This window comes from Cervus canadensis, chromosome 26, assembly GCF_019320065.1.
Source record: "Cervus canadensis isolate Bull #8, Minnesota chromosome 26, ASM1932006v1, whole genome shotgun sequence".
Taxonomy (NCBI): domain Eukaryota; kingdom Metazoa; phylum Chordata; class Mammalia; order Artiodactyla; family Cervidae; genus Cervus; species Cervus canadensis.
Genome location: NC_057411.1, coordinates 32,496,515 through 32,518,750, shown reverse-complemented (window position 1 = coordinate 32,518,750; position 22,236 = coordinate 32,496,515). Strand labels below are relative to the sequence as shown.

Sequence of the window (22,236 nt, the reverse complement as noted above, 5' to 3'; positions counted from 1 at the left end):
TACATGTGTATCTTCTTTGGTGATGTGTGTTTGTTTAAATCTTTTGCCCATTTTCCAGATGGATTGTTTGCTTCCCTGTTGTTGCATATTAAGAATTCCTCATGTATTTTGGATAGTAGTTCTTTATTAGATATGTGTTTTCTAAATTCTTTCTCCTAGTTTGTGGTTTTTTGTTTCTTTTTTTTTTTTTGCAGAGCAGAAGTTATTAATTTTAATCAAGTCCAGCTTATCAGTTTTCCCCATCATAAATTGTGCTTTTGGTGTTTTATCTCAAAAGTCATTACTAAACTCAAGATCACTTCCATTTTTTGCTGTTGTCTACTAGCAGTTTTATAGTTTGTGTTTCACAGATTTTGAGGATTTTGATCCATTTTGAACTAATTTTTGTGGAAGATAAATCTTTTTCTAGATTCATTGTTTTGGTGTATGGATTCCCAGTTGTTCCAATACAATTTATTTAAAGAGACTATTCTTTCCCCATTGAATTATCTTTGTTCCTTTATAAAAGATCAGTTGACTAAATTTTTGTCAGTCTGTTTCTGGGCTCTCTATTCTGTACCATTGATCTATTTGTTTGTGCTTTCACCAATAAATTTTCTTGATTATTGCAGCTTTATGTAAGTCTTGAAGTCTGGTAGTACCAGCTCTCTGACTTTGTTCTCCTGTAATGTCTTGTTGCTTTAGTATATATTTGTTGATTGATAAGTTTTTCCACTAAAATGAGTTATTTTATTGGATGAATAATGTTAACAGTAATAACAATAGTAATATTTAATGCTTATCAAACACTCACTATATATCAAGCACTGTGCTAAATTCTTATCATGGTTTATCTCATTTAACCCTCTAACGACTGTAAATGATATGCAGCATTATTTTATCTGTCCATCTGTCTATGTGTCTGTCTATCTCTTCCATCATTCACACTCATGCCCAATATCATGGCCAAGGGCATATGAATACTAATTGAAGGTGCGTACTCTGGGACTCTGACTCAATAACATTACCGAGCACTGTGCCATCTCCTGTATTTACAGATATATATATATGTGTGTGTGTGTGTGTGTATATATATATATATGTATATATATATATATATATATGAATTCAGATGGGTAGAGAGAAACATAGATACTATCTAGATCAGAGCGGAGATTTTGGCTTCAAACCACTTTAGAGCTGGAGGGAAAACAGACAACAAAAGCTAATTCCTACGACATTGGCGTCAGGTGTTAATCTGCCTGCAGGAGCCTCCACAGTTGGTTTTCCTTTTCCTGTGTCTCTTCTAATTACTTCTGCTGCATGGCATTTCCTCCATCACAATTAAATTAATGTAATAATAATTTATAACTTTATATAGTTTTCCTCTCTTTTCCTAAATGCCACTGCTCATTATATTCTTCATTCCTGTCCCTGACTGCAGAAGAATATCTCCTTCAAAGTGAACTATGTTTTTTTGTTGCTGTTGTTGCCTTCAAAGATATTTAGGTGGGCCCTTTTGGTTTAAGGTTTTCAGTGCAACCTGTGTAAATAGATAGAGGCTACATGAAGGAATTGCAGAGGAGGAGTCCCTGCAGTCCTCGAACCTGGGCTGGGACGTTCATGAAGCTTTCTATTCTCCATCTTTTTGTGGGGCTTCTCTTCACTGGGAGGGTGTCTCAGGATGTTTGTTCCAGAATGACTTTTTTCCTTAATCCAGACAGAGTAAGCACACCCCTCTCTCTCACCCCAATAATTTTCATCTTTAAAACCCTCTTGTCTGGAAGATATCCAGTCTACTAGAGTTCTTTCCCATTCAGTAATGATGCCCTCTGGACATTTCCTCACACCGAGTCACCAAGTGCCTTGCTAGTCACATCCTATGAAAGCTACTTGGTGCCTGCTACACACCAGAGAGCGCTTCCCTCATAGCTCGGTCGGTAAAGAATCAGCCTGCAATACTGGAGATCCGGGTTCGATTCCTGGGTGAGGAAGATCCCCTGGAGACGGAAATGGCAACCCACTCCAGTATCCTTGCCTTGAGAATCCCATGAACAGAGGATCCTGGCAGGCTCCAGTTCATGGGGTTGCAAGAATCTGACATGACTTGGCGACTAAACCACCACACGCCAGATAATGCACAGGATACCTTACAAGCATAATCTTCATAATAAATCTATGAGATGAATATATCCGCTTTCTAGATTAGAAAATTGAGAAATTGAAGTAATTTATAGAAGGTTACACAGCTGGGAAAAGGCAGGTTGTTTTCTTACCCTGGCTGGCTTGATTCCATTGCTTATGTTAGGTTCTGATCTTTGTCTCCTTGCTTATTTCTTATACTTTGAAAACGAACAAACAAACTCATAGATAAAGAGATCATATTTGTGGTTACCAGAGGTGGGGAGGGGGTAGGATGCAGGCAGTCAAAAGGTACAGACATCCAGTTGTAAGATAATTAAGTATTAGGGGTGTCATACACAATATGATAAATATAATTAGCACTGCTATGTTATATACGTTATATATGAAAAGTCGTTAAGAGAAGAAATCCCAAGATTTCTCATCACAAGGAAAATTTTTTCTGTTTCTTTAATTTTGTATCTGTGTGAGATGATGGATGTTCATTAAAATTATTGTGGTAATCATTTTGTGATATGTATAAATCGAATCATTATGCTGTAAACCTTACATTTATACAGTGCTGTATGTCAATTGTATTTCAATAAAGCCGGAAGGAAAAAATTCCTGATCTTTATCTCAGGGTCATTTCTTCTTACTTTACACACTGTTCTCTGATTATAAGAATGATCTAAGAACCTATAGTTGCTAGATAGATAGAACAACATCCTGTGGTTTAACTGTGACTAGTAATACATATTTGCGAAATGGTTTTTCTCTCTTAATGACTGATACAGACAGGAAACAAAGTGAGTCTAATTAGGTTTTATGAAGCCAGACATTCGAAGCTTTGGCTTGAGAGATACCAACATTGAAATAGGTGAACTAAGAAATCAGACTTAGTATTTATTGAGTCCTTTGGTAGCTTCCTAACATATCTTAAATTAGTGACCTGGAAGATAGGTTAGTTATTTCACTTCATTTCATCCCTCTTTGGAATTCTAAACCGTTCCAAAGATTTATTCAGTTTGCAAACTGATGTCTTTAAAACCACAGAATAGCTGGATATTTAAAATGGATAACCAACAAGGACCTACTGTATAGCATATGGATCTCTGCTCAGCGTTATATGGCAGTCTGGATGAGAGGGGAGTTGTGGGAGGATGGATACATGTATTAATATATGTAGGGCTGAGTCCCTTTGCTGTTCACTTGAAACTATTACAACATTGTTTGTTAATCCACCACACCCCAATACAAAATAAAAAGTTTAAAAACAAGCAAACAAAAATCAGAGAATAGTTGGTGTTTTGGGAGGATTTAACTGCCTTTACCTAATTGTGGTTCGAGTTTGCAAAATTATTGAATTGGTACAGAATGTTTTGACTACCATACCTAGAGCAAAAATGATCCTCTAAGCCTTTTCATATTTAGAATGCTAGAACTCTTCTCTCGTGTCGAATTTGACTTCCAATTCATGGGACTGTGCCCCTGGTATAGTACATAACACTTAGTTAGGTCTTAGGAAGCAATTGTTTCTATAAATAAAGAATGAGTTGTTAGTTTAGTTTAATATTAGATTTAAAAGTTTTTGTGCTTACTTTTGTTCTTTATAAGATGATTTCTTTCCCCCCACCCATTCTTCTCCCTTTATCCTGCCTTGGATTAGAAATGCTTGTCCATGAACCAGAAAAGCACTTCTAGAAAATATTTCACTGCTGCATGATAAAAACTTGTGCACACATTAATTTAAGGTCCCTCTGGGGGTACCCTTCTTATGCTTGTCATTCGGAATCTCATTCAAGTTTATTCTCAAGTCCCAATCTAACATCTTCTTAATTGCTTATTCAGGTTACCTTGGTGTCCAGGGCCACATCTTTGAATTCTAGTCTCCTTAACCTTTTTATATATTCCTAATATATAAGAACAGTAAATGCTGCCAAGTCAACAGAAGCTTAAAGGTTAAACCTGCCACATCTCTGCAACATATTAAGACAATTCTCTAGAGGCTGATGTTTATTAATGCCTATTTTGAACCTGAGTTCTATGAAGAATGTCTGGGTATTGAAAGATTGCTTTTATAAGTATATTTATTTTCTGTTTCTACCATCTATCTTAGGTGACCTGCCTTAGCTACTGGGATGCATCTGTTTGAAACTCAGAGGCTGTGTGTTCTTTGTCTTTGTTGTCTTTGTCTTAGAGGTCACAATGATTCTGGTAGAGCCAGAGAAATCAGTCTAAGCATTTCATTTCTGAGCTTGAAACTTGGAGACAGAGAGAGAGTGAGGAAAGAATATGTGGGATTTATAACTTCAAAATTCCATCGTTCTCTTCATATATTAGATAATGAGCATCATTCAAATTTAGTTTACAAGTTTCTTGGGTGATGGCTGTCAAAAATCACACACACAAAAGTACGGAATTTCAATAGCTAGCCTAAAAAGACTTAAACCTTATGATACTTAATCAAAGCAGTATTTTCCAGTCTTCAGTCTTTTGGGTTCTCTTTTTTGATTTTGCTCATATGTGTTTATTAACCGCAGATGATTTCTTTTCTGTTTTCATTGAATTGACTCAGAAAAGCTAAATACCTAACTAACCCTCAAGTTTTTCTGGTGCCAATTATTTATAATTTGTAATGAATGTTAAAACAAATACATAGCTATTGAACCAAAAGGAAACGTTTTTGAATTAACTAAAATCTTGCCTCACATTCCCCAATCTGCATTTTACCTCCTGAGACTTACTGGAGGAGTAACTGACTGCTTTGGGGCCTACACTGAGGATATTCTTTTCAGGAAAATAATAGAGCATTGGACCATAGGTTGTCATTTTTTGGGACAATCTTGGTTTTGGGATATAAAGTAAAGAATATCAAAGAACCCCCATCCTTGTTTTTACCTTCTGGTAACTGCCGTCCGGCAGCTTCCTGGGTGGCCTTCGTGGTAAAGAGGCCACCTGCTAATCCAGGAGATGTGAGAGACACAGGTTCGATCCCTGGGTAAGGAAGATCGCCTGGAGGAGGGCATGGCAACCCACTCCAATATTCTTGCCTGGAGAATCCTCTGGACAGAGGAAGCTGGCGGACTATAGTCCATGGGGTTGTAAAGAGTCGGACCCGACTGAAGCGACTTAGCATGCAGGCGCTCATGCACGGACTGCCATCCACATGTTTGTAAAGGCGAGCATTGTCAGAAAAGCCAAACTTAGGTTCGATGCATGAGACAGGGTGCTCAGGGCTGGTGCACTGGGATGACCCTGAGGGATGGGATGGGGAGGGAGGGTCAGGATGGGGAACACATGTGCACCCATGGCTGATTCATGTGAATGTATGGCAAAAACCACCACAATGTTGTAAAGTAATTAACCTCCAATTAAAATAAATTTAAAAAAAGAAAAATTAAAAAAAAAAGAAAGAAAAGCCAAACTTAATAGGCACCTAGGGCTGGAGAAATGTGCTAATAAGGCAACCCCAGCTCTGCCTCCTCCCACCCCGAGGAATGCAGATGTGTTGTTTTCTAAATCAGGGGAAGCTTTCTCAGTGGAGCTGCTCAGGGAGCTGGGAGCTTTGTGACATTAACAAGCCTCTGCTGCCGTCGTTGCTCCTTGGCTTTCTGTCTTGGCCATGCTGACATCCGAATGGCGGTTCTGTCCTGATGCTTTTGACAGCTGTCGGGAGAGAACAACCAAAGAGAACAGCAGGTAACGCAGGCCATGTGTGCAAAATGCTTAGGTGTGATGTTTTTGCCGGCAATGGGATGGGAGAGAAGGAACCCACGCGCCAGCCCCTCCTCATGGAGGAACCGATGAAAGCAATCCATGGCTTTCCTTCTGGAAGGGTCGGGAATTTATTGCTTATGGAACAGCCATGAGTGCTGTGTTTCCATTTATGAAACAGAGTAGAACGACAGGAGCAGCGGAGGCCGCTGGAAAGGGAAACTTCACGGCATGCGTGTGTGCTAAGTTGCTTCAGGCGTGTCTGACTCTTTGTGACCCTGTGGACCATAACCTGCCAGGCTCCTCTGTCTCCAGGCAAGAATTCTGGAGTGGGTTGCCATGCTGTCCTCCAGGAGATCTTCCCGACCCAGGGATCGAACCCTTATCTCTTTAACATTTCCTGCATTGGCAGGCGGGTTCTTTACCACTAGCGCCACCCGGGAAGCCGGAAACTGCACGAGGTAACCTCCGATTCTGTGCCCTCTCTCAGGTCCTTGAGCAAAATGGGAAATGGTTCGGTGAAACCCAAACACTCCAAGAATCCAGATGGGCAGCCCGGGAACCTCACTGCCAGCGCCCTCCGGAGCAGGGTGACAGAGCTGGAAAGGGAGCTGAGGAGGAAGGATGCTGAGATCCAGGAGCGGGAGTACCACCTGAAGGAGTTGCGGGAGCAGCTGTCCAAACAGACTGTGGCCATCGCCGAGCTGACCGAGGAGCTGCAGAGCAAGTGCATCCAGCTGAACAAGCTTCAGGACGTGGTGCACCTGCAGGGAGGAAGCCTGCCCCGGGCGTCCCCGGACAAAGTGCCTCTTGAGGTTCAGCGGAAGACCTCGGGACTGGTCTCCCTCCACAGCAGGAGGGGAGCGAAGGCTGGAGTGTCCGCCGAGCCGACCACCCGAACCTATGACCTCAACAAACCCCCCGAATTTTCCTTTGAGAAAGCAAGAGTCAGAAAGGACTCCAGGTAAGACGTTCCCCCAGCCTTTTGGCTCCTATGGCGTTCACATGATGAAATGTTAGAGTGCTATTTACTGAGTCTCCTCGGTGGACAAGAGTGTATGAACCTTTTCAGATTTTGGATAGAGGGGCTGAGGAAGTGGTTTGTTTTGCAACAGAGCCTCCCTTGAATCAGGACTTCTCTTGAAAGCAGAACTTGTGCTATACCTGGACTTTGATTCGTGATTTGTATAACCGTGGATCTGAGCTTACAAAAGTCACTTCCCTGATCTTGAAAACCCTAAGGGAGTGAAAAGGTAGTTTTAGGAAGTCTACCCTTCTCTCTGCCTATAGAAGTGGACTTAACGGTGTACACAAATCACACATTGTTGAGAATATGTATAGCAAAAGTCACTTCTTAGCACTTTAGTCTGTAAGCGTCATGAAAAAGGGATAAGCTGGTACCTCTAAGGGGGATGAATTCATTCATTCATCCCACAGTTTCACTTGAGCACTGCCCTCTGCCAGCCTCTGTGTTAGATGCTAAGTATATATTAGTGAATAAATAGACACAGAGCCTCTCTCATGCGGGGATGGTATACATAGAAACAAGTAAACACTGTGTAATTGTTAATTAAGACAAATTATATGATGAAACAGACAGCATAGTGGGTAGTATCTGGGGTTGGGGGCGAGAAGGGTAAGGAGGCAACAGAATTAGGATTGTCACAGAGGCCTGGCAGAGGAGGTGACCTTGAACTGAGACCCAAAGGAGAAAAAGGAACATAGACCAGGTGGAGCATTTCAGGCATGGGCAACAATTACAAGCTAGAAGTAATTTTAAAATTAAGGATCTTTAAAAGAAATGTGATTATTTACCACAGTCTTCTCGTGTGTGTGTGTGTGTGTGTGTGTGTATCTTTTTCTGGCTAAAGATTGAATTTCCTAACCAGGAGAGATTGACTAGAAACATCATGAATTAGGGTCTCCTTTCTGCACTGTTTTTAAGTGAGTAAAATTTCTTAGTTGAAATTAGATATTTTGCCTTGATTGTCTTGTCTGAGACTGGATCCCTCTTTCAAAATGCAAGATTTGTGAAATGAAAACAACTTTTAATTTATTCACATATAAGTAATATAAATCAAGATAAAACATCTGACTTACACAAATAAGTGATTAATTTTGACAACAGGATTATAAAGGAAGGTTTAATTCATCAGTTTGTTGACAGTGCTTGGGACATAGTGAATGATCAATAAATATTTGTTAAGGAAACAAGTCATGCTGGAGTATTAATCATAATATTGTGTGGCTGAAAGAATCTGTTTAATATTGGAGTTTAGAAGAGTTTTTTTTTTTAAGCCAAGAGTTTATTTACTAGTTGGTTTAGAAAAGTCTTATCTATTCCCATTGCAAACATAATAATTATTTATTTTTAATGATATGAATTCAGAAATTATAAATGCTGCTTACAAACGTATACTTGTTTTTCAATTGAACATCATAGTATTCTCTTTTGATGTATAAGGTATATATGTACATAATAATTATCATATATTATGCATTATATAGGGGCTTCCCGTGTGGCTTTGTGGTAAAGAATCTGCCTGCCAATGCAGGAGACACAAGAGACTTGGGTTCAATCCCTGAGCCAGGAAGATCCCCTGGAGGGGGAAATGGAAACCCACTCCAGTATTCTTGCCTCAGAAATCCCATGTACAGAGGAGCCTGATGGGCTTCAGTCCATGGGGTTGCAAAGAGTCCAACATGACTTAGGCTGAGCATGCACACATACATTATATTACTGTATAGTGTTTGTTGTTGTTGAATCACTAAGTTGTGTCCAACTCTTTGTGACCCCATGGACTGCAGTACAATGGCCTTCCTGTCCTTCACTGTCTCCTGGAGTTGGCTTAAACTCATGCCCATTGAGTCAGTGATGCTATCCAACCATCTGCATCCTCTGTTGTCCACTTCTCCTCATGCCCTCAGTCTTTCCCAGCATTGAGGTCTTTTCTAATGAATCGGCTCTTTGCATCAGGTGGATAAAGTATTGGGGCTTCAGCTTCAGCAGCCGTCCTTCTAATGAATATTCAGAGTTGATTTCCTTTAGGATTGGTTGGTTTGATCTCCTTGCTGTCCAGGAGACTGCCAAGAGTCTTCTCCAGCACCGCAGTTTGAAAGCATCAGTTCTTCAGCACTCAACCTTTAGGGTCCAACTCTCACATCTGCACCTGACTACTGGAAAAACCATAGCTTTGACTATATGAACCTTTGTCGGCAAAGTGATGTCTCTGCTTTTTATTATTCTGTCTAGGTTTGTCATAGCTTTCCTTTTAAGGAGCAAGCATCTTTTAATTTCATGGCTGCAGACATAATCTGCAGTGATTTTGGAGCTTAAGAAAATAAAATCTGTCCCTGCTTCCACATTTCCCCTTCTATTTGCCATGAAGTGATGGGACTGGATGCCATGATCTTAGTTTTTTGAATGTTGAGTTTTAAGCCAGCTTTTCACTCTCCTCTTTCAAGAGTCTCTTTAGTTCCTCCTTGCTTTCTGTCATTAGAGTGGTATCATCTGCTTATCTGAGGTTGTTGATATTTCTCCCGGCAAACTTTACTGTATATACAAGCCCATTGCTATCTGGAAGAATTTCTGTTGGTAATTAATATATTGTGCTTATGTATAGTATAAATAATTTTTGTTGGTAAATGGTATATTGTGCTTGTGTAAGATATACATTATACATGTATGTGTACCTTACATAAGCACAATATATCATGCATGTATACTATACATAAACACAGTATATTATTTACCCACAAAAATTCTTTCAGATAGCAATGTGCTCGTATATCTAGAAGTGTGAGAGAATGTAATAGCAATTCAACTTCTTTGACCATCTTCCTACATATCCCACCAGATTTCACCTCATGAAGGAAGATTATTTTCAATTACTTTGTTCCAAAGATTTACATCCATTTGAGTCATACTTCTGGTGTTAGGTAACAAAACCATTCAAGATAAATGCATTCCTCTTTATTTTTATAAGCTCTAGTATAACAAGATAAAGGAAATCAGCAGCTAGGCACAGTTCATTGTTGGGCCAAACCACCTCTGTAGTGAATGGGACACAGAAGAGGAAAGACCTTTTAGCCCTTGAGTAAGGATGAGCAATGATTCCCCTCAAACATCTTAAAGGCAAGCCCAGTAAATACAAGCTTGCACTGGGGACACGATGAAGAAACAGGATAATTGATTCTGTAATGATTAAGTTCTAAAGAGACCACATTAAATCCTCTATGTCTTCATAATCCCTTTATGCTTTCATAGAGCCTTTTGGTTCTAAATTGAAAAATTAATTAGAATATGGGAGCTACTCTTTTTCGTTGACTGATTTTTGTTTTATTTCCCCTTGCAGACATTTATGCCTCAATTTTCCCTTCCAAAGAGCCTTTCCCCTTAAGTCTGGAATAATGGTCTAAACACAGATAGCTAACATCACCAATTCAGAGATTTAAAGTGTTCCAGTTTTTGGAAGGTTCTCAGTATGACAATTCACTTTCCATTTTCCAGTAGTTCCAGCTTGAGAGAAAGGCTTTAAGTAAAGTTTGAATATTTTAATTCATAAATTTTGTAAGAAATAACTTTCTAAAAGTTAGAAAAGATGGGATTGCCATTCACTGATACAGTGATTATGGACAGTATCCATTGGTTTGGCTACTTTTCCAAGCAATTCCTATTAGACATTAGAGAGTTTTCAGATATCAGTCAAAATAGTGCCTTCATTTATTGGGTTGGCCAAAAAGTTCACTTGAGTTTTTCTGTAAGACAATTCAGAAAAACCCAAACTAACTTTTGGCCAACCTGGTATTTTTAGGTTCTCATGACTTATTTGTTGAACTTTATAAAGTTTTCTGGCTGAGTTCATGACTAAACTTGTCTTTGCTAATATGTGCCAACTACATTTTGGATCAGGCCCCCCTCTACACCCTCAATCTGAAAGCCATCCGGGTGTCTAATTTGTCTTTTTGTCAAAAAGGCAGTCTCTGATGAGTACTTAACAGTGAGCAAGAAAGTGAGGGGAGACACTGAGCCCTCCTGCAGTCAACAGCATGAGAGAGATAGGAAGTACTGAGAGAAACCGGAGAACAACATCCGAGGGAAATGACACATGTGGAACCTGAAGGTTCAGATTCAGGAATTCATGAGAGGCTCTCAAACCCATGTCACCACAGTCTGTGAGTTTGCTGAGGCCCCTGGGCTCAAATGTACTATAAATGGCAGGTGAACCTAAGCAATTGCCAGGCAGCCCACTCATGTCATGTCTGTGTACTTGTAGGGTCTGAAGGGGTAGCTTAAATGGTATAGTTACACCTCCCTGCTTTATTTGGAGGAACTTGTATGCTATAGTGGTATTGGAAAACTCCTGGAATTTGTCTCTTGCAAAATTCAAAGGGCCACTTTTTAAGATCAGGTTCTAGAATAACCCAGTGCTGTCCCAGAGAATTTTCTGCAGTGATGGAAACGTCCTGTAACCTGTGTTGCCCGATATAGTAGCCAGTAGCATGAATGTGGCTGTTGAGCCCTAGACATGTGGCCAGTGCCCTGAGGAATTGAATTTTTAGTTTCAACTTATTTTAAAATTAGATAGCCACATGGGTCTAATGACCACTGTATCGGATACTGCAGTTCCAGATGATGTAGTTTCGACTATAACTGCTATCTAGAACTTTATAGACAAGAGAAGACCTGCGTTCAGTATCAGGACAGAGTCATAGAAAATGAGAATGAGCTGGTTGAATTGGGGTGGACACCATGTCGTCTTCAATTGCATGAACCTGCAATCAATCATAGTCTTTCATAGGGATGTAGCTGTGTGCCCACTGACCATTTGAGATTGTCAGAAGCATACAGCCGTGTGGGCACGTAGCCCATTTTATAGGCCCTCAGCCTTACTGAACTATCATAAATCATGATGAGTCAGAGCATTACAGTATATCAAATACTCTGATCTCTGATTTAAATTTATTATGATAACTAAAGAAGGTTTAGAGCTGGAAGAACCTTAGAGGTTGTTTCACGCTTCTCCTCTACTGGAGAAGTGAGGAAACAGGTGCAGGGGAGTTTCAGAATAGGCCATGGTAAGTGGCAGAGCTGAGATTAGAACCCAAGATTCTTGACTTTGAAATTAGTTCTTTCTCTCCAAAAGCCTGGTGTTACTTTTTTGGATTTGCCTCTTGCTGGATGTCAAGCTCAAAGACACTACCAAGCCAAAGAGTGGGAGAAGAAAGGATTTATTACTTGAGCAGTAAAGAGAACACCAGGGATATTTCTCAAAGCAGTAGGTCCCTAACAGCAAAACTGCGCAAGTTTTAACCTAAGGGTGCATGCGTATTTATGAACAGACTTGAGCAGTGTGTGCCTATTCATGGAGGGCCTGGAACAGAGGCACATTCGGCATAGAGTTGGAGCAAAGACTGAGAGAATCCTGGCCCTCGCTGATTAAAATCAACAAAGGTCAGCAAAGGTCAACATCATCATTCCTTAGGTTCCAGTTAGTCTGGTGGTTGAGACTCAAGGGAATTTTGGATCCTGCAAAATAGTTCAAGAATGTGTTTCAGTCTGATCTTTTTGAAATAGAACCTGGGAATCTTTACAACTGATTTATTGTCTCCAATATGGTTAAGTTATATTCTGGCCCGATGGAGAGCAAGGATTGGGACCAGGCTTAGGTCACAAAATGGTTTAAGGCTTAAAATGGCTTCTCTTATGTCAACAAAGTGATAGCTGGTTCTCTTCTCCTGGGGGTCCCCAACCCTATGTGCTTACACAAGTGTTCTTAAAGCAACCCACAGTCAGGTTAGTTTGGGCACCAGTCTGCTCTATTTGACACACCCTATTCACTGGTAGGAAGGACAGTGGTGCTTCCTGGCTTCTTCCAAGCAGAGTTGAGCAGAGCTTATCCGTTTCATTAATATTCACCAGGTGCTGCAGCCTCAGAGCTCAGGCCTGTGTGAAAAGGACGCAGAGAATGGTTTTGATCTGGTGATACAGGCTGTGATATATCTGGAGAGGCATGAATGGGTTCCAAAATGAGCTTCTCAAGGCTGAGAACTGAGTATCACGGGCAAAGGTGGGCAAGAAAGAGCTCAGATCGCATTTCTGTCCGTGTTTGACCTGCCTCGAACACCAAGACAACCGTGTCTCCAGAGGTCAGACCTTTTACTGAAATTAAATTTTCTGTCTATGTAGACGTGGTTTAGCAAACTTCAGCACCGGCAGAACAAAATTACAAGCTCATGCAGAACGTCTGGTGGAACACAGGCAGATTAATCAGAGACATCTGGCAAGTTGCTGGTATGCCTGCCTTTCACCAAGAACGCTTAAACTATCATTTGAAACGATTGTTCTTCTTTGAAAAGGAAAGATAAAACAGACTTGCTGTTTGACTTCAGATGTTGACTCTAGTGTTCGGAAGGACAATTAGTCTCATTTGTCACTCCCACCCAGGGAGCAGAATAGGTAAAAGTGGAACATGTGCGTGAGTCACCCTTTTAAACAAGATACGGAAAAACAGCAAGGAAGAGTATGTTTGTTATCATTTGTTCTTCATTTCTAAAGCAGTGCTGAACATTTCAATCCACCTTGTAAAAATGCAGCTCTTCTACTGAGCGAAAGTGTTTCCATGGAATGATCATGATTACAGTAATAACATTTATACATCACTAATGATATGCCAGACACCACTCTGAGTGCTTCACAACATGGAATTATTTAATCCTCAAAGTAAAAGTATGAGATGTGTATTATTATTGTCACAATCATAGTAGGTATGATTATTACATGCCATTTTATATATGAAGAAACTGAGGCATACAAAATTAAATAATTGCCTGAGGTTACACAGCTTTTACTATTGGAAGTAGGATTCAAAACCAAGAAATGAGCTATCTATTCGAGGGACTTCCTTGGTGATCTAGTGGCTAAGACTCTGTGCTCCCAAAGCAGGGGGCCCAGGTTCGATCCCTGGACAGGGAACTAGATCCCATATGCTGCAGCTAAGACCTGATGCAGCCAAATAAATAAATATTTTTTAAAAAGTCTGTTCAGAGCAAAGACTGACTGTGTAGCACAGAACTATATTCAATATCTCATAATAACCTCAACTGGAAAATAATCTGGAAAAGAACATTTTCTATACATATTTATAGAATGTAGAGTTCCAAAGAACAGCAAGGAGAGGTAAGAAAGCCTTCCTCAGCGATCAATGCAAAGAAATAGAGGAAAACAACAGAACGGGAAAAATAGATCTCTTCAAAAAAATTAGAGATACCAAGGGAATATTTCATGCAAAGATGGATTTGATAAAGGACAGAAATGGTATGGACCTAACAGAAGCAGAAGATATTAAGAAGAGGTGGCAAGAATACACAGAACTGTACAAAAAAGATCTTCATGACCCAGATAATCACGATGGTGTGATCACTCACCTAGAGCCAGACATCCTGGAATGTGAAGTCAAGTGGGCCTTAGAAAGCATCACTACGAACAAAGCTAGTGGAGGTGATGGAATTCCAGTTGAGCTATTTCAAATCCTGAAAGATGATGCTGTGAAAATGCTGCACTCAATATGCCAGCAACTTTGGAAAACTCAGCAGTGACCACAGGACTGGAAAAGGTCAGTTTTCATCCCAGTCCCAAAGAAAGGCAATGCCGAAGAATGCTCAAACTACCACAAAATTGCACTCATCTCACACACTAGTAAAGTAATGCTCAAAATTCTCCAAGCCAGGCTTCAGCAATACATGAACCGTGAACTTCCAGATGTTCAAGCTGATTTTAGAAAAGGCAGAGGAACCAGAGATCAAGTTGCCAACATCTGCTGGATCATCGAAAAAGCAAGAGAGTTCCAGAAAAACATCTATTTCTGTTTTATTGACTATGCCAAAGCCTTTGACTGTGTGGATCACAATAAACTATGGAAAATTCTTCAAGAGATGGGAATACCAGACCACCTGACCTGCCTCTTGAGAAACCTGTATGCAGGTCAGGAAGCAACAGTTAGAACCGGACATGGAACAACAGCCTGGTTCCAAATATGAAAAGGAGTACGTCAAGGTTGTATATTGTCACCCTGCTTATTTAACTTAAATGCAGAGTACATCATGAGAAACGCTGGGCTGGAAGAAGCACAGGCTGGAATCAAGATTGCCGGGAGAAATATTAATAACCTCAGATATGCAGACACCACCCTTATGGCAGAGAGTGAAGAGAAACTAAAATAGCCTCTTGATGAAAGTGAAAGAGGAGAGTGAAACAGTTGGCTTAAAACTCAACATTCAGAAAACTAAGGTCATGGCATCCGGTCCCATCACTTCATGGCAAATAGATGGGGAAACAGTGGAAACAGTGTAGCCTACCAGGATCCTCTGTCCATGGGATTCTCCAGGCAAGAATACTGGAGTGGGTTGCCATTTCCTTCTCCAGTTGATCTTCCTGACCCTCAGATGGAACCCGGGTCTCCCTCATTCCAGGCAGAGGCTTTACCCTCTGAGCCACCAAATAGATACATTTCTAAGGTTTTTTTTTTGGTATGGTTGCAAACAGCTCCCTGCTATTGTTATTTCTTCCTGAAAACTGTGCTTTGAGAAAGTGATGCCCTGTGTTATCAGTTTTCAGCGGAGGAAATTTTTACTGAGTGTGGAAGGGAAACAAACCTTTTTTTCCTTCCAGGAGGTAGTGACTTGGATGTTGCTGTTTTGAGAGGGTCTTTATTTACATTTTACATAGATAGATTATTGAGAATTTTTAAGAGTGTATGTACAGACTCCTAATTATCAGTTAGACAGTTAACAACATTCATGCATATGCTTGTGACTATTGTCTTAACGTTTGTCTTCAGACAACCAAAAAAACAAAACAACAACAAAAAAGAGAAGCTCTCAGTAAATACAGGGGAAGGTAAAAGAGAAAGCTCCAGTTGTGAGGTGATATGATGTCCTTGAAGCTGTGGGTGAAGGGATCTGGATTTTGTGTCTGCTAAGAGTTTTCAGAATGCTTGAAATCAGAAGGTTATGTTTAATAGCAATAATGTACATTTAGACATCCAGGTCAGAGCTGGCTACTCAGGAATGGGGTGAGAAGACCAAGTGTTTGGCTAACTGCTAGAGGTCTGTAGTTTCCTGTTCATTATCTCATGGAGACTGGAGACTCACCTGATGAGGTAGGTGTTAACTTTAACCTTGGACCAAACAGAGGCACTCAGCAGCTTGCTCAAGGTCATCTGCTGAACCAAGTTGCCAATGCGAGTCTGCCTGGTGGAGAAAGTTGTGTTTTCCACCACTGCGTGAAGCCTGCAGAGTGAACGGCTCTCCTTGGGGGTGGGCAGTGGTGGGGGAGGGGGTGGGGAGTGCTGTTCAACTTCAGCACCCAGCCCCGGTCACTTCCTACCCTGCCTTTTCTTCCTTCTCTCTAGAAGCCAAAGGGCCTGGGCTCTTCTCCCCCTGCACCCCACTGAGTCGTCTGTCAACCTCTCAAATTACCTTCAGCTTGGTTTATGGTCACTTTATCCTCACATCTCCCAGTCTATCAGTCGCTAGATGTTAGGGAAAATGTTTAATTAAGCCTCAGGAACACATTCAGGACTCGAGGACTAATCATTGTGAAGAATCAAAAGTCTAAGCACTTTTTGTAAGTACGGAGCTAACTCAGAGCCCCCTTGCCCTCGCCTGTCGTTTGACATTCCTGAGTTATAGCAAGTTCTATGATATTTTTATATTATGCAAAACCCACAGCTGTTTTTGACCCAGTATCCTTGGCTGGATAATTCCCTTTATGTCTTCAGATGAACACATTCAGTTCAACAGATGTTTACTGGGTATTGAATTCTTTAATTTTGTTCTTTTCTTTCTTCAGTTCTTTTTGTCTTCTCTCCCTCATTTCTTTCACTTAGATGTTTATTTTGTTTGCTCCTAATTTTCTTCCACTATCATCATTAGACTAGTATCAGTGGCCATAAGTACCAATTTCTAGTACCTAATATAGTCCAGGCAGGCCTGTTGGGTGAGTGTTATTGTATGAGGCTTACCAAGCATAAGTAACTAGCCCATGTTGGTCTTCAGTAGTTCCTGAAGCCGAGTAACCCTCACCTAGATGCCAGGACAGCTGCCACTTAATCAGAACAACTCTGAAACCTGCACTCATGATATTTTGCCTGCTCTCTTTTTAATTTATAGGATATTTATAGCAGTTTGTGGATCTGCTTGCCTCTAAATAAGTTACTTCAGGTGAATTTAGCAGGGCTGGCTTTGTTGTTGTTGTTGTTTTCATTTTTCTTGGTGTATAGTTGATTTAAAATGTGTTCGTTTCTGCTGTGCAGCAAAGTGAATCCGTTATACATATATCCACTCTTTTTTAGATTCATTTCCCATATAAATCATTGAAAAAGTGAAAGTGGTCGTTGCTCAGTCGTGTCTGACTCTGCAACTCCATGGACTGTAATCTGACAGACTCCTCTGTCCATGGAGTTCTCCAGGCAAGAAGACTGGAGTGGGTAACCATTTCTTTCTCTAGGGTATCTTCCTGACCCAGGCATCAAACCCATATCTCCCGCATTGCAGACAAAGTCTTTACAGTGTGAGCTGTGAGGGGAGGCCATAGTCACTGCAGGGTGTTAAGCAGAGTTCCTGTGTTATACATCAGGTCCTTATTCGTATCCTTTTATGTCTAGTAGTGTGTATATGTCTGTCCCAATCTCCCAATTTCTCTCTCCTTCCCCACCTTTCCCCCTGGTAACCATGTTTGTTTTCTGTATCTGTGACTCGATTTTGGTTTTGTATGTTCATTTGTACGATTAGATTTCACATGTAAGTGATATAATTTGGTGTTTGTCTTTCTCTGTCCGGCTTAGTATGATCATTTCTAGGTCCATCCATGGTGCTGTAAATGGCATCATTTCATTCTTTTTGATGGCTGAGTAATATTCTATGGTGTATATGTACCACATCTTCTTTATCCATTCCTCTGTTAATGGACATTTGGGTTGCTTCCATGTCCTGGCTGTTGTAAATAGATAGGAGGGTTGGCTTTGAATGACTATCCTGGGGGGCTGGGCAGAGTCTGCAGCCCTCCTCACTTAGGACTTTTAAGTGTCTTCTGAAAGGAGTTACTCTTTCCTGACCCATTTTTTCCTTCACACACATTTCATGCCATTCCAGACACTGCCCATTTCCTTGCTAGAGTGCCAGGAGAGAGTGTGGCAGAAATAGTGTGAATGAGAAGACAGTGGCCTTTTCTCCTAGCCTGTCCAATCAGAGGGAGACATCACCGCTGACTTCTACCAGTGCAGTCAGTTTCCAGAGCTGCAAAGTCTGAGCAGCTTACCTCTTATTGCTGACTTTTTCTAGCATTTTAAACTGCAGTTGAATTCTCAAGAAGGAGGAAAAAAAATCTAAAGCCAAGGAAAAGTTTTTAGGCTCTGGAAGTACCTTCTATGTGAAAGATACATTTGTTGTAATTATCTTTTAACTGAACCTCTTTCTTTTTTAAAGTCTTATTTTAAGATAATTTGTCTGCTCCCCTCCATGCCAACTTTCCTTGGAAGCATTGCTGAGTTGTAGATTTTTCAGCATAGTCTTGTTTGACAGAGTTTTTTGTTTTTGTTTTTCAAGATCTATGGTCAGGAATGGCCAGGAGATAACTTATATGTAATTCATATTAAAGTGTGAATGATCAGGAACTCCTGATTTCCTTGTAATTCTTCCAGGAGTATTTGTTTGTCATGACACATTCATTGTAATTAGTAAATTTCAGGCACCAATTTTTATCAAACTCTGAGAAATATGGAGGAAAAGATCAGTAGCTTCTAGTCTCTTCTCTCCAGATGAGGTGAGAAAAAGAGAAGTAAAAAGTGAGCAGGGAAAGATACTACTTGATATTTCTTGGAACTAGAAACTCAGAGAAACTCTGGTGTATTCGTTTTCTATTGTTGGATAACAAGTTATCACAGACTTAACAGCTTAAAGCAATGCATATTTGTTATCTTAGCATTTCTGTGGGTCAGGAGTCAAGGCTATGAGGTCATCTGCTCAGAGTTTCACAAGGCTGCAGTCAAGGTGTCCACCAGCTGTGTTCCCTTTTTAGAGCTTTCTCTGAAAGGAGGATGTCCTTCTCTAAGCTCCAGTGATTGTTGACAGAATTCAGTGCCTTGTGGTGGTAGGACTGAGGTGCCCATTTTCTTGCTGGCTGTCAGCCAGGGCTGCTCTCAATTCCTGGTGTGAGGTCTGCCCACAGTTCCTGGTCACATATGTCCTACTAGGGGCCATCTCCCAACAAGGCCACTAACTACTTCAGGCCACCTGGAGAATCTCTTATTACTGTTGAGTAAAAAGATGAAGTCTCACATAACATACACTGGCCAACCCTACCATCACAGTTGCCATATTCTGTTGGTAAGGAGCAAGTCCCAGATTCCCTCTCCACTCAAAGGGAGCAAATTACATAAGAGCATGACACCAGATGGATAGAGATCATGGGGCCATCTTGGAGTTCTGCGCACCATACCAGCGCCTTTGCATCTCTGGTGTAAGATTCTCTGGCAAAGAATGTTGGCCATGCTGGATATGTAAAGCCATATATAAAAAGCCCAGAGTCTTGTACATGCATATTCATAGCAGCATATTCACATGATCCAAATGCCCATTGATGGATGAATAAATAAACAGAATGAAGTGTATGCATGTGATGAGTTATTATTCAGCCTTAAGAGAGAGGGGGGAAACCCTTCCTTTTCATGCTACAATATTAATGAACCTTGAAGTCAATATACTAAGTGAAATAAGTCAGCCTCAAAATAATAAATATTATTATTCCACTTTATCTTAGGTACCTAGAGAGTCAGATTCCTAGATACATAAAGTAGAATGGGTTTCCAGGGGCTGGGAGGAGTTATTGTTTAAGTTATTGTTTAATGGGTACAGAGTTTTAGTTATGGTTTAATGGGTACAGAGTTTTAGTTTGGGAAGATGAGAAGAGTTCTAGAGATGGACAGTGGCAACAGTTGCAAAATATTGGGAATGCATTTAATGCCACTGAGCTGTGCACTTAAAAATCGTTGAGATGGTACAATTTGTGTTGTGTATTTTACCACAGTTGAAAAAAATAAATGTCTGAGGCTGATTTGAAAGCATGTCCCTAAGTGCCAGGATGTTTTAGATTCCATACAGGATGCTGGGAAGAAGGAGATAAGAGTAATGATTGTCATTTTCCTGTATTTATTGGTTATCTTGTAAAGGACAATCAAATATAGCAAAGTCTTGTGAAAAATGAACACCAATTGATTATTAATTAATCAACTGCTAAGTTCTTAATAGTAACTGATTGATTGCTTGTTGAGCCTTCAATGGAGGCTTGTTCCCAGCACTGTGGGAAAATAGAGGGAAAAAACCAGCTTCTGACTCCCTTGTGTTTTCTTGTTTACAACTGTAATTCTTAAGTGCAAATGCACATTGTAATCACCAGGGGAGTATTAAAAAATACTGATGTCCTGGTGCAACCCCGAAGGAATCTGATTAAATCAGTTTGAGGTGAGGACCCTGGGTATCAGGATTTACAGACGGTCCCTTGATTATTCTAATGTGCAGTGACAATTGAGAACCATTTTGTTATAGGAACAGGCCTTCCTGCAGCTGACCCCAGAAATATTCAATTTGACACTTTAAGAGCAATGCTCATTACCGACGTCTAAGAGAACTATTTACCATTTCTACCTAATTACCACGCAGCACAATGATGATAATGCCCATCATTGTGTGTGTCAGATTAACGGCCTTAGAAGCTGTGGTTGTTTTCAACATTTCATTGTTCAATTCTATTCTTGGATGCTCCCAGGAACTGGATCATCTGCACACATTTAAGAAAGGGAGAGAGAAATGTTGTAAGCATGAAGTAACAGTAAACATGATTAAATTACAACTATACTTAATTACATGGTCCATATAGGGTAAGAGGGTTGACAGGAGGAAGTCATGCTCATTTTCTGATTACCCACGGAATGACCTCATCTTTTCATGCTAGCTTCTCAAGTTATAAACGTGTGCATTTGTTAGCTATTATTTCTTGTTGGTTTATTACTCAAAAAGTTTAGAAAGTGAAAACTGAAAGTGTTAGTCTCTCAGTTGTGTCCGACTCTTTGTGACCCCGTGGACTGGAGCCCGCCAGGCTCCTCTGTCTGTGGGGATTCTCCAGGCAGGAATACTGGAATGGGTTGCCATGTCCTCCTCTGGAGGATCTTCCCAACCCAGGGATCAAACCCAGGTCTCCTGCATTGTAGGCAGATTCTTTACCATCTGAGTCAGCAGAGAAGCCTTATCTTGCTTATTTTCTGTGCCTGTTTTGTGGGTGACTGGCATTTCCCATTCCACTCTTCTCTCTGTACCCAGATTTTTTAAGGTGGAAATTAAATGTGCTTTAGTGTTAGTTCTGTTAGGTCCCTATGTCTTGCCAGGTGCCATTCTGGATTTTAGGTAGAGGATGAAGACAGGGTAGTCACACCCTTGAAAATCACAGTCTCTTTGGGGAAATGAAAATGTATTGCAGTCTTGTGTGATTGATGTCCTAAGAGATGGGTGTGTGAAGGAGGGAAGGAGCACCCTTTGCTTTGTGGGATCAAGGAAACCTCCGCGGAAGAGCCGGCGTTGACCTGGGCTTTGAGGAGGAGTGGATGGCAGGGAGACACAGTGGCCTGGCGCATCTGGAGATCTGTGAGCCTGGGCTACCCTGAGCATAGGGAGGCTGAACAGACGAGGGGTCTGGACTGTCAGAAGTTTTACTCACATCGTGGAGAGTCTCCTTTGATAAATAGCAGCGGATCTCAAGTATAGCGCTTTTAGAGCTGTTTTAACTCAAAGATTTTTAAGTTGCTGGTAACTTGCAGACCTACAATAGTACCACTATCGCTTCTGTAACATATTTCATGTGCCAGGCCATATTCTTAGGGCTCCGTATGGTTAACTGACTTAATTCTCATAGAAATCCTATGACCTGTGGACTGTGTTTATTGTCATTTTACAGCTGAGAAAACTTGAGATTAAGTGACTTGCCCAGGGTTCCACAACTCACAAGGGACAGAATTAGAAATCAAGCCCTGGTATTACAGCTTTAGATCTTGAGCCCTCGACAAATATGCCTTATCATATGCTTTCTATTTGTATATGTGATTAAGCCATGAAATGCCACACAAGTAAATTTGCCTTGGCCTTTGTGCTTACAAGAAATACTTGACAGATAAGAAGGTAGGTGGAGGCCCCTGGTCCCTGCTGGGCACTGAGCTTTGTGCAAAGAAGTTTGCAAGACACATTCTATGACCTGACGAAAACAAACAGTGAGAACAGGGGCCTGTAGTAAACAGGACCAGTGAAGGAAGGTTGAGAGCCTAGCTTAACAAGAACTGTCAGTGGACTTTGACAAATTAAACTTCCTGAAGC

The 22,236-nt window shown here is 40.7% G+C and overlaps 1 protein-coding gene across 2 annotated transcripts in view; it reads left to right on the top strand.

Annotated features, from left to right (window-relative positions):
* The window catches only part of PRKG2 (protein kinase cGMP-dependent 2), a 113,073-nt gene that overhangs the window by 5,592 nt on the left and 85,245 nt on the right, over nucleotides 1–22,236 (top strand). For both annotated transcript variants that reach the window (XM_043448062.1, XM_043448060.1), the window contains exon 2: nucleotides 6,308–6,781. In XM_043448062.1, coding sequence (XP_043303997.1) covers nucleotides 6,321–6,781 — 461 coding nt within the window. In that variant the 5' untranslated portion in view covers nucleotides 6,308–6,320. The remainder of the gene's footprint in view (nucleotides 1–6,307; nucleotides 6,782–22,236) is intronic.